The sequence below is a fragment of the Lytechinus pictus genome, chromosome 10 (genome assembly GCF_037042905.1).
Source record: "Lytechinus pictus isolate F3 Inbred chromosome 10, Lp3.0, whole genome shotgun sequence".
Lineage (NCBI taxonomy): Eukaryota > Metazoa > Echinodermata > Echinoidea > Temnopleuroida > Toxopneustidae > Lytechinus > Lytechinus pictus.
Window position 1 is genome coordinate 2,646,566 of NC_087254.1, and position 16,220 is coordinate 2,662,785.

Consider the following 16,220-nt stretch of genomic DNA (forward strand, 5'->3'; position numbering starts at 1 on the left):
TTTCATATTGAAATTTGACTTTTGTAAGATTTAAGAACAATGGACCTGTAGCAATAGTTTAACAGTGGATTATTTTTTCGATTTGAATGGCATCTTGACTGTACAACTGAGATAGTATTGTGTGATATATTTTTGAAGGAATAAAATATTCGACAGTTGTTTACAAATACATGTATATGTAATGAAGAGTGTTGATGAGAATTCATGACACACACAGTGATTAAAGGTAAATGACCTTGATACATAATATGTAAGGTTATATGGGCTATTCCACGGTTACTCACATTACATTTGACTCATACTTGGAGCTGTAACTCCATTATTATTGATAGGAACTAAACATCTCTTTATCACAACATAGTACGCAGTCTGACTATCCTTTGTATAAAAACAAAACTTGGGAAATTTCATTATGCTCCTGGCAAATCTTTGAAATGTGTCGGTTACTCATGTTACATGATTTGGACATGCATAAAATGAAAAGTGGACATAAGTGAAAAGTGTCCTCATGCAAGGCTTTTATGAAAGTTGATTACATCCATTTCAAAGAAGTATATTAGGGAGACAAATTTGTATATAATTAAAAAAATAAAGAATACATGGTTTTTACTAGGGGTGCAGATAAAGTGGTTACTCACGTTATGGTTCAGATGGGCTATATGTACAAAGACACATTGAGCTCATGTCCACCAACCTATGGAATTGCCCATATGATCTATGAAATTGATGATAGATAGCCCGAAAGCAGTTAATAATTTAGTACAAAATTTTGCTCATGTATCTTTTAAAAGGGCTGTTACAGCTGAATGTTTTAGCCAGCATATATGCCGAAGTACTTAGGCTTCATGGCAAGTGGTTTTCTTTATAGTCACATTTCTTGATATAAAGAATTGCCTTTTGATCAAACAAGATTCTTCGTATAATGATAATAATATGCAACATTTAAATAGTGCCTAATACAGATGTTTCCAAGCGCTGCATACCATTACCCCAGCTTTACCACGGTTACCCTGATCTGATGCTCGAGCATTCAAGGAAGTCCTTCCTAACGGATACCCATTTACTACACCTGGGTGGAGAGTGGCAAATGAAGATAAACGCCTTGCCAAAGGACGTGAGTGCTGCAGTGGGATTTGAACCCCAGACCATGTGGTTCAAAGTCCGGAGACTTATCCACTGAGCCACAACACCTCTACTCTAAAGAATTTGAATTCATGATATTTTGTGTAATCGAAGTGCAATCTTTGATTTCAAGAATGGAATACTTGATCTCATTTTCAAGAAATGGTATTAAATGGGGAAACGGCTGGCCACATATAAAGTACATTGGCATACGCTGGCTAAAACGTCCATGAGTGACAGCCTCTTCAAAGAAATTCAGATTGCCTGTGTTTGATTTTTTTTAACCTTAAGTGAATTTCGAAATTCATGCACATTTACAGCTAACTTCGTTTAGGAACATACACAATGCAGGGTCAAAGGTCATTTGAGGTCATTGTCTCTGTCATTTACTTTTTCATTGTAAAGAAAATAAGATGTGCTTTTATTGTTTTATCCTTTAACAGTCAAGTTACATGAAGCACAACCTACTGCAGCTGGTGGACTTCTACAAGAAGGTTTATCCTAGAGATAGCACATTGGATCGCATCACGGAAGATATCTTCATGGAGGAATATAGGATACCTACTTGTAGCTATCGCATGGGGGTACCCAATATGGCGTATGCAGCAGCTGTAATAGGTGAGTAGCCATACCTACTTGTAGCTATCGCATGGGGGTACAATGTACCCAATATGGCGTATGCAGCAGCTGTAATGGGTTAGTAGCCATACCTAATTGTAGCTATCGCTTGGGGTACCCAATATGGCGTATGCAGCAGCTGTAATAGGTGAGTAGCCATACCTACTTGTAGCTATCACATGGGGTACAATGTACCCAATATGGCGTATGCAGCAGCTGTAATGGGTTAGTAGCCATACCTAATTGTAGCTATCGCTTGGGGTACCCAATATGGCGTATGCAGCAGCTGTAATAGGTGAGTAGCCATACCTAATTGTAGCTATCGCATGGGGGTACAATGTACCCAATATGGCGTATGCAGCAGCTGTAATGGGTTAGTAGCCATACCTAATTGTAGCTATCGCTTGGGGTACCCAATATGGCGTATGTAGCAGCTGTAATGGGTGAGTAGCCATACCTAATTGTAGCTATCGCATGGGGTACCCAATATGGCGTATGCAGCAGCTGTAATGGGTGAGTAGCCATACCTAATTGTAGCTATCGCATGGGGGTACAATGTACCCAATATGGCGTATGCAGCAGCTGTAATAGGTTAGTAGCCATACCTAATTGTAGCTATCGCTTGGGGTACCCAATATGGCGTATGCAGCAGCTGTAATAGGTGAGTAGCCATACCTACTTGTTGCTATCGCATGGGGGTACAATGTACCCAATATGGCGTATGCAGCAGCTGTAATGGGTTAGTAGCCATACCTAATTGTAGCTATCGCTTGGGGTACCCAATATGGCGTATGCAGCAGCTGTAATAGGTGAGTAGCCATACCTACTTGTTGCTATCGCATGGGGGTTCAATGTACCCAATATGGCGTATGCAGCAGCTATAATAGGTGAGTAGCCATACCTAATTGTAGCTATCGCATGGGGGTACAATGTACCCAATATGGCGTATGCAGCAGCTGTAATGGGTGAGTAGCCATACCTACTTGTAGCTATCACATAGGGGTACAATGTACCCAATATGGCGTATGCAGCAGCTGTAATAGGTGAGTAGCCATACCTAATTGTAGCTATCACTTGGGGTACCCAATATGGCGTATGCAGCAGCTGTAATAGGTGAGTAGCCATACCTACTTGTAGCTATCGCAGTGAGAGGTAATGGACTGATATGGTGTCAGGCAAATGTGGATCCAGGATTTTATGAGGGGGGGGGGGGCAAATTTGTCAAGCAAGATAGAAAAGGTCATCACTTTGAAAAGAGACATATTTCATCCTTCTTGTGAAAGGGAAGGGGTACAAGAGGGCATCATACCACAGGGTATTCTTTGTGTACATAATTTGAGTAAAAGAAGGGACACTTACTACCCCCTGTACCCCCTTGGTTAGCACCTGGTGTGAGGAGACAGAAATTAAAATGGAATTAATTTGAAAGAAATAAAATGTACTGGAAATCTAACATAGAGGACTTAAAGATGGAACGACATTCCCTTTTCCGTCATGGTGAAAAAAGGGCTATTTATTGTGCAGTCACATTTACCCTACGGCGGCTGTACAGCAAGTCGAAACAGCCGTTTTAGCATTTTTTTGTACATGTACCAGCTACATATAGGTGGTTTGGATAAAAATGAATAAACAGCTGTTTTTGACTTGCGGTATGGCTGCCATAGGGGAAATGTGACTGTAGTATCATCCATCTTTGATGTGATGCAGACTTCATACTTTAGGAATGAGAGTGTTTAATGTAGGTCAATGATACCACTCAATGATACCACAGGATAGTATAGTGTCCCACTTCTACATAAACCCTTGGGGGCTGTCTGTCTAGATGGATGATGGGGTAAAGACAAAGTAGACGTGTGTTGAGTAGGAGTTGATATATGAATTAAGCTGAATGAGGAAGGAGAGATAGAGTTGAGGGAAGTGGAGAGAGATAGAGAGGGAATGGGAGGGAGAGTGAGGGGAGGGGTGGAGAGAATGATGATTACATGTATATCACCCATATCAGTTAACATGAAATATGACAGATCAGGAGCTGATGTTAATTGGTATTTGTGGCAAGCGTGGTTTAGTCTTGTAGGTGGTGACGATGGTATTTTTCACTCTGAAATTTAAAGGATGCGATGATACTTCTAATCCTGTAATTGGTAAAGAGGGAAGTTTATATCTAGCCTTTATCTGTACAAAAAATGTTTTTAAGTATGTTTGTGATCTACATGTAAGTACATATTTATGCTTTCTGCTTGTGAGTGAGAATAGAAATATCTCTCAGGCTTTTCACTCTGATTTTTACTCCATTATTAGTCTTTTATTCAGTATTGTACTAATTTGCTAAGCTGGGGCTAAGAAATATCATGCTTTTCAGGCTTGATTGCTTAACTAGATGTTTGGGTACATTTGGTCCTTTTTCAATCGGAATCTGACGTTGCTGACATAATGCATAGCATGTAGCTTCAACTTCCAAAGTGTTTACATGCACAGGAGGCAATGTAGCTGCTATGTTTTCGTGGAATCATCCCCCAACAAACAATTCATTTGTGATGACAAATTAATGTATGGGAGGTGTGATTGGCTTTGATGTGTACTACTGAGGATGGAATAGAATGAGGGATTGGACTGGATAATGACGGTGGTGATGGATGCAGGTGGCTGTTAAATAGATGATTGATGGTAATGAAGAAATGGCAGCATTGGTTACCAGTGTGAGAGATAGAATTGAAAAATAGGTGCCTCATGTAGAAGTGTGATAGATTCAGGGGAATGTGAAGGGGTGGATTAGTGAAGGGGATGGGTAGTGGATGAGGACAGAGGGAGGTTTGCAGACCCCCCCAAAAAATAAATGGATTGTGAATGATTCATATACAAGTATGTCAGCTGCACTTCAAAGCTAGGCAGTTGTTCGTTGATTATGTAAATGTTGTCATGACGATAAAATGATTTGCAGTCTTGGGTTAATTCCAGCATTTTGTTCAGATGGAACATGTCAGTTTGATTGAAACATGGTTAATGTTCAATTTGATTAAAGGTGAAGTTTACCCTGACGATAAAGGTGTTGTAAGAAAAGGAGAAAAAATATTGGTAAAGATTTGTCAAAAATCCATCAGTGAATTTGAGAGTAATGAAAAAAAAAATGAATCACTGAAGTCACATATGCGAGCAACTGCCCTATATGTCATATGATGTAAATTCTCATTTTTTAATGGTTCATGATAACTGAAAATATTTTTATTAAACAAGCAAGTAGGAAATGATATTTCTGATGATATAATAACTACTAAAATAAAATTGTTCTCACTTTTTGTTAGAAAATTATTTTTTATTGAATTCATGTTACATAAAAAATGGGGGGGGGGGGGGGCTACTCGTATATGACCTCACAAAAACAAAATTTAAACAATCCACAAATCTTTTAAATGTTACTTATGTTTTATTTTCTGCTTTTATTGAAACCCATTTAACCAGGATTGAGTTCCCCTTTAAGTAGAATCTTGTTGGAGAGTATGGGATTACATTTCTCAAGTTCATTTAATGATAGATGATACATCTTATTAATAAAATCAATTCATTGAAATGCCAACTTTCATCTAAAAGCCATCTGTCAAATTGGTAGTTTAACTGTTCATTATTAATTTCCTAAAAGTTGCAAAATATGGATATTTGTGCAATGATATGATCGATTGATCCCTTTTCAATTTGCTATTAATTATAGTTACAGAACATACTACAGTAGTTTATACATTATGGAAACAATGGATGGCTACAATCAGTATTCTCTTTTACGTTTCAGTGAATCAGTGGAGAAAAATTGTCAGGGTTGCCTAGTGTCCCTGGTTGTCATGGAAGCTCTGTGAAAATTGACTGATTTTCGACAGAGAAAAACCACAGATTTCAACATTTTCCTGATTCATACATTGATTTCTTTCATTAGATTGTGTGTAATCGAGAAAGATCTTAATCCTTCCCCAGTAATTTTTCCCTGAAAGGTGAAAATGTTGTTATGCCCTTTTTACCTCCCCTTCGTCATTAAAATATTCTGTTAATTGCAGTTTCATAAGTTCTTATCATAAAGCAGTATTGATTGTGGATGAATATCTCTTTTTCACCATGACAAAGACTGGTTGTACAGCTGCAGAATTTTATTCTTAGCTTAATATTTGTAGTAATACCTTTTTTGCATCTGTTTTATTCTCTTAGATGCAGATGGCACCCTTCACTACACACTCCTATGGCTTCCCTCACGTTATAGACAGCTCTATAGATATGCAGCATTTGCCATCTTCATAGCAATGATTATCTTCTACCGCTTCATGTGTAGACCTCGAGCAAGGAGGAGACATGACTATTACTCTTACAATTCTCATATTGGCTCATGATCATGATGGGTTTTGTATATTTATTTTGTGATATTTCTTCAAATAGTACTGTAGTCTGTGTGCTGTCTTTGCTGTGCAAAGGAAGATTTTTGTACAAAATGGGGGATTTTTGTAAGTGAAATAGAGAGAATCTTGTTGGTGAAAGGAATATTGATTGTGCTAGTGAATACCACTAACTTTCTGAGTGGAATTTGCTAAGACTGTTCAAATAGCTTTGAATAAAATCACATTTACAGTGAATAAGAGGCATTCAGGTGACTCCTGTGGGAATATTAGGTATTATATCCCTTACTGAATGCCTCTTAATCACTGTCATCTCTATGGCCCAAATTAAAAAAGGTAGTTTTGAAAACCATCGGTTGAACCCATGGTTTATGCAGATTTCCTGCCTAAATTATGCTAAAATACCGCATATGATTAAAAATTCCAATGCAAAATGCACGCTTTTGTCGCAGTGCACCAAATTGACGCCTGTTGCCATGGTTAAATACGCTATTTATTCCATGAGTCCACTGTTTTGGACACTGTTGAACTATATATTCAACTGATGGTTTTCAAAACCACCTTTGTGAATTTGGGCCTAGATGTATAATTTGTCAAAGAAATACAGAGCTGCAGCAATCACAACCTACACGTAGTCTGGATCATAAAAGCAATAGATAATCAATGAGAGAGGAACTTTTACCATGGTCAAGTTTTGAATTAGTTTTGTAAGGTCAATTTATGCATTGTTGACTATACAATGATTTATTTGTGAATCATGGATGTCTTTTTGAAAGTTCATATTATTAATTTTAAAAATGTCTTTGTTATTTCAAAAGGAAATCATGATAGGCAGTACAACCATAAGGTTTAAAACAACAAACATTATGGTCATTTTGGTAATTGATTGAGAAACTTGTCAGACTTTGGCATTACTTGTTGGGTATGAAACTTTTAAATACATGATATTTAATTTATTTATGTTAGTCTATATTCATTTTGTAGACTTTTTTATACACATTTTAATATGTTCTCAAAAATTTATATTCACAAATTGAGAATAAACATTACACTCTATAGTAATCTAGGTAAACATGACTGGATAAACAGTCAGCTGGCTGTAATATAGAGCAGTTTATGAACTTTTGTCTAGTTTATTATTTTTTTTTTACTAGAATACCAAAAAACAGTCATTTCTGTCTAGAATATAGTATTATTTCCTCCCAATGAGAACTGAAGACGATGAGTCTTGTTTTTACCACACATTGCCAAGTATCAGAATGTGTTATCTTAAATCTTCATATGTGTTATGCTGGAAATTACTATTATAATAATGATAATACTATTGATAGGATGAATTTGTATAGCACAACTTTTGTACAAATTCTATTCAGCTGTGCTGGCAAACAGCTCTTTTATTAGATATTTATGTATGCTATGCATGTGCATTGTGTGAATACTGGTAGATATATTTTTTTTGTTGAGTCTATACACAGGGTGTATTATTGTATCAGGCTGATATTGAAGGATATGAATTGCTTCTGCAATGTGCAAGTATTTTATGACATTGGAATTTATTAAGATGGACGAACTACATGTAATGATAATTCAAGTTTACACTCGTATTGGTAAATGGCAAAAGTATTGCCAATATGGTGTACATTTCAATAGAAAATAAACTTTAAAAAGGAGTGATAGATATGGTTGTCAAATAATCTATGGGGTATTAAATAATCCTCACTACATTACCAAGTATCAATTTTCTCAAGGAAAGCAAAATATCAAAATTCAAGGTGATCATAGCATCATGTATCAATGCGAGAACCTCTTTCATCAAGTATAATTCACAACTTATTGAGATATAATAAAATGCTGTAGCTTCTTAACCCTATCTTGGCCGGGGGGGGGGGGGCCCTCGGAAGCCCCCCTCAACGATTCGCACAATATTTTCGCCGTGCAAATTTTGTTTACTGCGCCGCTCGCTGACTTTTTACTTCAAAGTCTTGCCCATTTTGAGATCAAATTTGAGATGCCCGGGTATGCCGTTTCGAAATTATGCAACATTTTGTAAGTGCATGTCAGACCAAAATTTGCTCAAACACATTATTTCGTGTCCAAAGCCAATGCAAACTGTGTTTTCAACCAAAAATCATAAATGTATGATTATTTTTATTTTTGCTGGTCTAAATGGATTTATTTTATGCTGTTTATGATCTCAAAAGAGTCCGCGACAAAGTTCATCGGAAAACAATGGAAAACAAAAGCTCGAAAAACAAATAAATACATGTACAGTACATAAGAAATTGCACATAACAATATGATACAAAAGAAATTGATCTGATATCGCAATTTTTTCATGTTTATTGGCTAAGAACACCACAAATAGTTTCTACACCATAAAATAGAACATTTGGAGCTTTATTTAGGGAATTAGAGGAAACAGTTTGATTTTGCATACTAATTACGGGTACGCATAAATTAGCATAATCACTTAATAGTGATTTGCATAATATAGAATTTTGTAGATTATGTCCTAGGCAACCTTTGTGCCAATTTTGGGCGTGATCGATGGCCGAGATCTCAAGAGGGGGGGGGGGCCTAGGAGGTCCCCTCCCCTGGGGCCTGTTGCATAAAACTTTTTACCTGAGAAGTTGAACAAAAAGTATAATGAACCATTTTCCAAGATGAGAAAGATTTATTTAAAATCTATCATGTTTTCTTGGACTGAAACTTCCAAATTTTACAGGGTGAAAAGGCGATACATAACAAAGGCAAAAAGAATACATTCTAGAAGTTTTGTATGATGAACACTCAATGTTAGTTCAGGGTTTTGGGTACTGGTATACATGTATGTTAATAGTATAAAGCACAAATCTGAAGTTTTTTGGTAGGTCAAGTTCCTTGGAGTTTAATAGTCAGCATTGATGGGGGGGGGGGGGTAAGTTCACCCAAACAACAGGTTGATTTGAGTATAAAGATAAAACTAAAAGAGAGCATGATGCTGGAAATTTCATCAAAATGGGATGTAAAGCTTTTTACGGACTCTGTTATTAAAAGAATTGAAAACCTTGCAACAACTTTTTCAGACAAAAATGCAATCAAAGGGTTGAACACGTAAGAGTAGAAGAGTTATAATACTATTGTTATTGTCATGTAGAAACATTGGACTTGCTCCTACAGATCATTATATTTCATTGTTTTGGGGGCTTATCATATTATTTGATAATATTCATTAATTATGCTCGTTCTTGCTGAACAAAGGCAATTATTTGTACCGCTATTAATCTTAACCTTAATGTTGATTAGCTCAAGTTCACCTTAGTTTGATTTTTATGTGTATGCCTATTTTCATTGGATGTTAGACCTTGCATTTCTTCAATCATAGTTGGATTATGATAAGTTTTTTGTTCAAATTCTAATGTTTGAGTTTATAGTATAAGAATCTTCTTATGCTTGAAAATGAGTGACATCTAAAACTGTTAATTGAAAATCAAAATTACCATGGATTATCGATTCTCTCATTCATTATTGGTGTTTAGAGTTAAAAAAAAATAAATAGAATCTACTTTTTTTTAAAGATTTTATTTAAGTTTTTCTATATGTTCATTTTTATGCTTGAAATGATAATAATGTATAGGTTTCTTTAATGGAACTATAAGATTTATGATATTGAGAAAAAAAATTATTCATATTTTAAGATTTAATTAGTACTGCTATATCAAAAGATGTTATGGAAGTATGGATAAAGTACTCTACGAAAAAGATATTTGCTGTTGTATGTGCAATTTAGAGGTTTTTGGGTGGATTTTGTTGCAGGGTGTTAATCTTATTTCTTTATCCAGCTTTTAAAAAGAGATTAGACATTTGGAAAATGAATAAGATAAAATTCAAATAATCATATCATGGTTCATGCTATTTTATTGTCTACAAAACATTTCTTTACTTGAATTCGATCTGTCTTGTGTCAGAATCATGATAATCAAACCTGTTCTCTGTCAAATGTCATATTTTTATTATTTACCTTTAAAGCACTTTTAGAAATTCATGTAACTTTCTTTATGTAAAATGGTTCTTAATGTTGGTCTTAAAGGGTGATTCCAGGCTAAAAATGATATCACTTGAATAGATATAATGGGATTAACAAACTCTGATGAAAAATTGTGAAGTTCAGGCATTTCTAAGTGTTGCATTATTTTTGTTGATTAACAATATTTACGTATGTCCTCATGAACATGCAATGAGTGAGCGGATGATGTCATTACCCCACTCTTTGTATTTGATTGTATGAATTATTGTTGTTCCTCTTTTCTGCTTTAGGAATTAAAAAATAAGATTGGCTACTGATTGTATTAAGGGATATAGTTTTGTGTATAAACAATTGAAGTGATTTTGATATCTAACTTGAAATTTAACAAGCAAGACATAGGGAGTGCATCAATGTCAGTTTATTTATTGCGTATTCGTTATGACATGCATTAAACTGTTCCACAGAGAAAAATCACTTAAGAAATTTCAAAACTTCACAACTTTATATTTTTTCTTTCACTCTTTGATGACAAGTTGCATCGCAAAAATGACGATTTGCAAAAGACAGCAAATCAACTGATTTGTATTAAATCTGAAGACTTACACTTGATTTTGGAACGTGTGCTTGATTTGCAATTGAATGTAAGTTTCTGAATTTTTATTGCAATTTCAGTTTGATAAGACTTCTTTGATTCCTATCATCTTCTTGTTTAGCCTGATATCCCCTTTGAAGTTTTGTTTAACCTTGCTATATGTTATATCTGCACCTGAATGTTGATACTCTTTTATATGAGGATGTATACAATTATTTATGTACAAACTTAAATAGGAATGTAAATTTGAAATGTATTTATACTTGAAGATTGGAAAAAGTTCACCTTCGCTCAGGATTTTGCTATGTGTATATATTGTACTGCCAGCAGATTAGTCTTTATTTCAGAATAAGTTATTTATTGTAATTGATTGAATAGAATTTAATGTATGCTTATTAAAAGAAAAAAAAATTTGGAATTGGTCACCTCTATGTAAGATATTCCTTCTTAGAACTTATCATTTGCTCTTTCTATTAAAAATACTCCCCACCAACCAGGGGGATGCAGGATTTTCCAAGGGGGGGGGGCACATTTTCCCGAGGAAAAATTTGACAAGCAGAAAAAAAAGATGAAAAAAAAGTTCTTCACTTTCAAGGAGGGGGGGGGGGGCACACTTCTATTTTAACAGCTTTTTTAAAACATAATTGTGCCTCTCAAATGGGGGGAGGGGGGCATGGGCTGGCTTTGCCACCCCCCCCCCCCCCCCCCCCCGTGGATCTGCCAGTGCCACCAACCAATCAGAATTGTTCTTTCATATTGAATCCATGCCCAGGGCCCAGTATCACAAAGCTTAGCATTGAACATAAAAACAATTTTTAAATCAATTATATTACCACAATGTACAATCAATTGTGAAAAACAGGGGTATGATTATTCGCGAAGCTTTGTGTAGTGAAACCCAAGTTTTTATCTTATTTTTCTTACACACATTAAAACACTCCTTCATTTTTTAACTCCATTTGGATTGTGTATTAGAGACAGCTGCTGTTTTTTTATCCTTGATATTGCTTCTTGTGTAAGTTATGCTTAGTGAGTGTGTTTTATATGGTGTCATGTTTATCTTTTTTTTATGTTGTATTTTTTAACATATTGATCATATTTCATGTGTAAGTGTGCCACTTATTCTACTTTTGTGTTAATATGCTTTTGCTGTTTGTATACAGATGCTGTTTTGGTTTACTTTTGTTTATGAATTTATTTTGTTAAATCTACTATAATTTTCTTTAAATGTGATATTTATTATGAAATAAAGGGCTACTTAAACATAACTTTGTTAACTATCAGTAAGTAAGAATATAAATCATGAGAGGACTTCATTGAAAACATCCCTTTGCGTGCTCAGTATACTTGGCTATGATAACAATAATGCAATGTAATTTGATGAGATTGGCCAGCTTTTAGAAAGGTACCAGGATATTATTTATCCCTTCTGAAATCAACACAAGTCAAGGTTATTAATGACTTGTTTTAGAAAAATGTTAACACTCTATAGGCGGTTTCAAACCGCCTCGATCACAAGAATCCCCGTTAAATTACGAGAACATTTTTAGGCTAAAAAATACCCTTTAATTATTCCTGCATTCACACCGCCCCGAAACATACCCTTCGGGATAAATTCCTGAAGTTAGGAGCATGCGCAGTATGGTCTAATAAGCAGGCAAGGCGCGAGATTCAAAACCACTAGCCCAGCAGCCACCCACGGCGCCCGCGCCCAACGACACGCTGGGCTAAAAGTTCCCGTAAATTGCTTTCACATTGCCAAAATACCTGCGACCTTGGAAAAATCCCCGCGAAAGTTCTCGTAATTTCGCCAAGTACCTACTATTTAGCGGGTATTTTCTTTCGGGGAAATTACGCGTAGTTTGCTTTCACATTACCAAAATACCTGGTATTTTCTGATCGGGGTAAATTTCCCGATCAGAGAATACCTGGAACTGACGAACTTCGAGGCGGTCTGAAACCACCTATTGCTACATTCACATCTTTAAACACTTAGGCAAATTGTTGCTACAAGTTATAGAGGTCCATTCCAGGTTATGTTTTAATAGCATTCATAATGACTCCCATAGTGTTTGTTATGTAATGTGTGATTAATCTATGTAGGTCATGCAACTCTTCTCTTTCTTATTTCAACCCCTCTCCTTTAATCCAATTCAATTGATCCGTGGACTACATCTTATAAAAAAGGAGGAAAGAGATTTTTCTATAACTTAAGCAGTGACTCGCTTTGTTGTTATTCCCTATGGCATATGGAAAATATCAGAACTTGTTGACTTACTATGTCATGTTAATATTTTTTTACTTGCTTCTGAAGATTCAAATGATAAACGGCAGGATTTTACATCTTTTCTGACAAGTTATGATATTCTAGGAATACATGAATACATGTTGTAAGGAAAATTTGTTGCTTTTGATGTTGCTGTTAGTTTTATGTAGTGAAAAGAGCCTACATGTAACTATAGCCCCCACTACTGGAAAAAAACTTTGTAGGTCCATATAAAACAATATCTTTGATAACAAATTTCATGATCCAGATATATGCAATAAATCACATCTCAATCAAAGTTTTGTAAACATACAAACTGCCATGTAAGCCCACACTACTATGCCACATGTACAGTGTACATGCATCTGAGAGTGTGACTCATTCATTGGCTCGTATTCTCAAGTCGGGTTTAAGTTAAACTCTGGTTTCAAGTTGGGGTTTAACTATGGAAAGCCAGTTGTGACATAAATCTGTAAATGTAGAGGTAGAATGTATCAGCTTATTTTACTCTCAAATAATTCTTATCTGCCTGGAAAGGATAAATAAGATCGTCTCCACAATTAAAGAATTTGGAAAGAGAACAGTAAACATAAGAAGCATTCAATGTAAACAAAATTTTGACACATTTGGCTTCCCATAATTTTAGCACAGAGTCAGACCATGGTCTAAGTTAAACCTGGCTTCAGAATACAGGCCATTGTGTTTTGTACTTCTAATTTTCATTGGAATCGATAATTCTGATACAAGATTTCAAGCATTGAGTTAGCTTGCTATGAATATAATATATTGTTTGTTGACTATGTATCGGACATCTTTGCTGTAACCAATAATCAATAAAATAAGTGATCAATTTATGATCACCTTGATGTGTTTGAAGAAAATTTAATGTTCTCTCTCTTTCTTTACTGGGTACTGGTATTAACTCAAAGCAGGTTAGGCTTCTGTGATTGTTCTATTGTGGTAGTGCTGGTTGTGGGAGTGCATCCCCTCCAGCCATAGAACAGTCAAAATGCTTGACCTCCCTCAATGTACAATCGTCATGATAACTGGCACATACATGTACTTTACCCGAGGCATGTTTTAATCTTTTTGTTTTTTGCCTTTTGTTTCTCTCATTTGATTTTTTTTTTTACAAATTTCACCACAGAAGCCTTTTCAAGCATAATTTTGCCCAGATGCTCACCACTCTCATTCTTTTTCTCACCTTTGGTTTCCTTCTCTTCAATCCGTCATCCATTTTGTAACTTGCCCCATGGTGAACCATACACTTTAAAAAAAAATTATTTGTGTTTTGTTCTTATGAACATAATGCCTGTCGTGTCACCGAGTGCATCTTATGTTTAATTTCTTATATGTATAAGCAACATGTCTATGTATACAGTGCATACCACAAAAACACAACTGGAAATTCCTAGATTTTTCAACATAACCCCCCAAATTATCTTTCTCCTGAAGACAAGAACACACTTGTCGAAACGTCGAGATTGGGTGATCCTTTTCAGGACCAACACTTGCCCAAGAAAGATACATGTTGTACCGTGAAACCTACTACACTATTCTTCTTCGCCATGGAAACCTTCAGAAGTTACCCCCAAATTATGATATCCATCACAACATTCAACATTTCCTCTTTATTTTGATACCAAATATGATATGAATAGTTTACGCATAAATGAGCAACAAGAGTTTAAAAATTTAAGGTAAAAATCAAGTTGCACAGAAAAAGGGGTCAAGATTTGTTCAGGATGCTACGACCCAATTAAGAAAGGGATGGCATATCTGTTGTTCTCTTTAAGTTTGTTGCAATGATCTTTAAACCAGGGTTCCCAGCTTTCCAAGAAAACAAATTTCCCTGATTTTTCCCTGATGAAGTTTAAAAATTCCCTGATAATTATTTAAACCCATTCCCAGTTTCGGATGTTTTCTAAGTTGTTACAGTGAATTAGATGTATTTTTAGTATAAAAACAATAATGTAATACTACCACCATAACCAGTCATTCAATGGATGTTGTTTTGATATGCAACAAAATAACATAGTCTGACTGAATACTGTGCTTTCGACTTTTGGGCTGATCAAAGTTCCGATTTTTTCCCTCATTTGAGGCTTTTTCCCTTGATTTGAGGTATTTTTTATCGAATTCCCTGATATTTTCCTGACTGGAAAAAGTAAAATAATTTTTCCTGATGGGCTGGGAACCCGAGTTTCTGCACAAATTGTTTCTGGTATGCCTGAGGGGAGCATTTCATGAATGGACTTGTCAAGTCTCATTTTATCCGACAGTTACAGATTAACAGTGCTTCTTGGCCAGTCAGATTCAAGGAAAGTTGTCAGATCTAACAACTGTCGGACAAAAATGTTGATGCAACACTCCTTGGATTTTTTTTTTACCCTGCAATGCATGAACAATTAAAAAAAGAATTTGGTCTTTATTCGAAGAAGGATTCAATTCTTACGTTTAATGTTAAGATGATGTGATTTTATGATCAATACACATTCAATTATTGGGATATCTTATTCTCAAGACGGGTCTCCCTTTTCATGGGACATACTGTATATTCTATATCATACGGACTAATACATTGAAATTTAATTAATCTAATTCCAATCTACATGAAAAAGAAGAAAAACTCATTGACCAATATTTTTTTTTTGTAAACCTAATATGTTTAATTTATGTATCATATATCATTATCCTGTTAGCTGCATTGTCAAACATCAAAATAATTTTTTCCAACTTATATGGATAACCCGAAAAGGCAAAATAACATAACGTCTTTTCAAAACGTTCCATTTCTCTGAGATGTATAACAAATTTTATTCACATGATAATATAAAGTGTTTTTTAACACTAAAATACAAATTTCTATATTCTGCAGTAGTACAATTAACTCTGCATAAGTCGACATTCAGTACATGTATGTCAGATAATAGCGCAAGTTGAGGTAATTTTTCGGACCAGATTTAAAGCAAAACACATGAAATTAAATTTCTCCCCAAATTCTGATGTCCCAAGTGATTAGACCTTCTGCAGGGTTACCTGTACAAACAAGATATAATAAAAGCAATATCAGTAAACTCACTGAAGAAACACCCACACGATGCACTCTACACATTTAAGTTGACATGAATATAGAGGAAAATCAAACAAGCTTAACACTGAAAATTTCATAAAAATTTGATAAAAAATATGAGAGTTATGACTTTTTAAAAGTTCTGTTTATGCGAGCAACGCGTAAAGGCAAAC

General features: G+C 35.2%; 1 protein-coding gene across 1 annotated transcript in view; it reads left to right on the forward strand.

The window, feature by feature from the left end:
* Nucleotides 1-8,375, forward strand: part of LOC129269596 (metallophosphoesterase 1 homolog) — a 59,357-nt gene extending 50,982 nt beyond the window's left edge. Inside the window, exons 5-6 of the mRNA XM_064105774.1 lie at nt 1,566-1,740; nt 5,929-8,375. Of these exons, the coding sequence (XP_063961844.1) occupies nt 1,566-1,740; nt 5,929-6,107 (354 nt within the window). The 3' untranslated portion in view covers nt 6,108-8,375. The remainder of the gene's footprint in view (nt 1-1,565; nt 1,741-5,928) is intronic.
* Nucleotides 8,376-16,220: the final 7,845 nt, after the last annotated feature.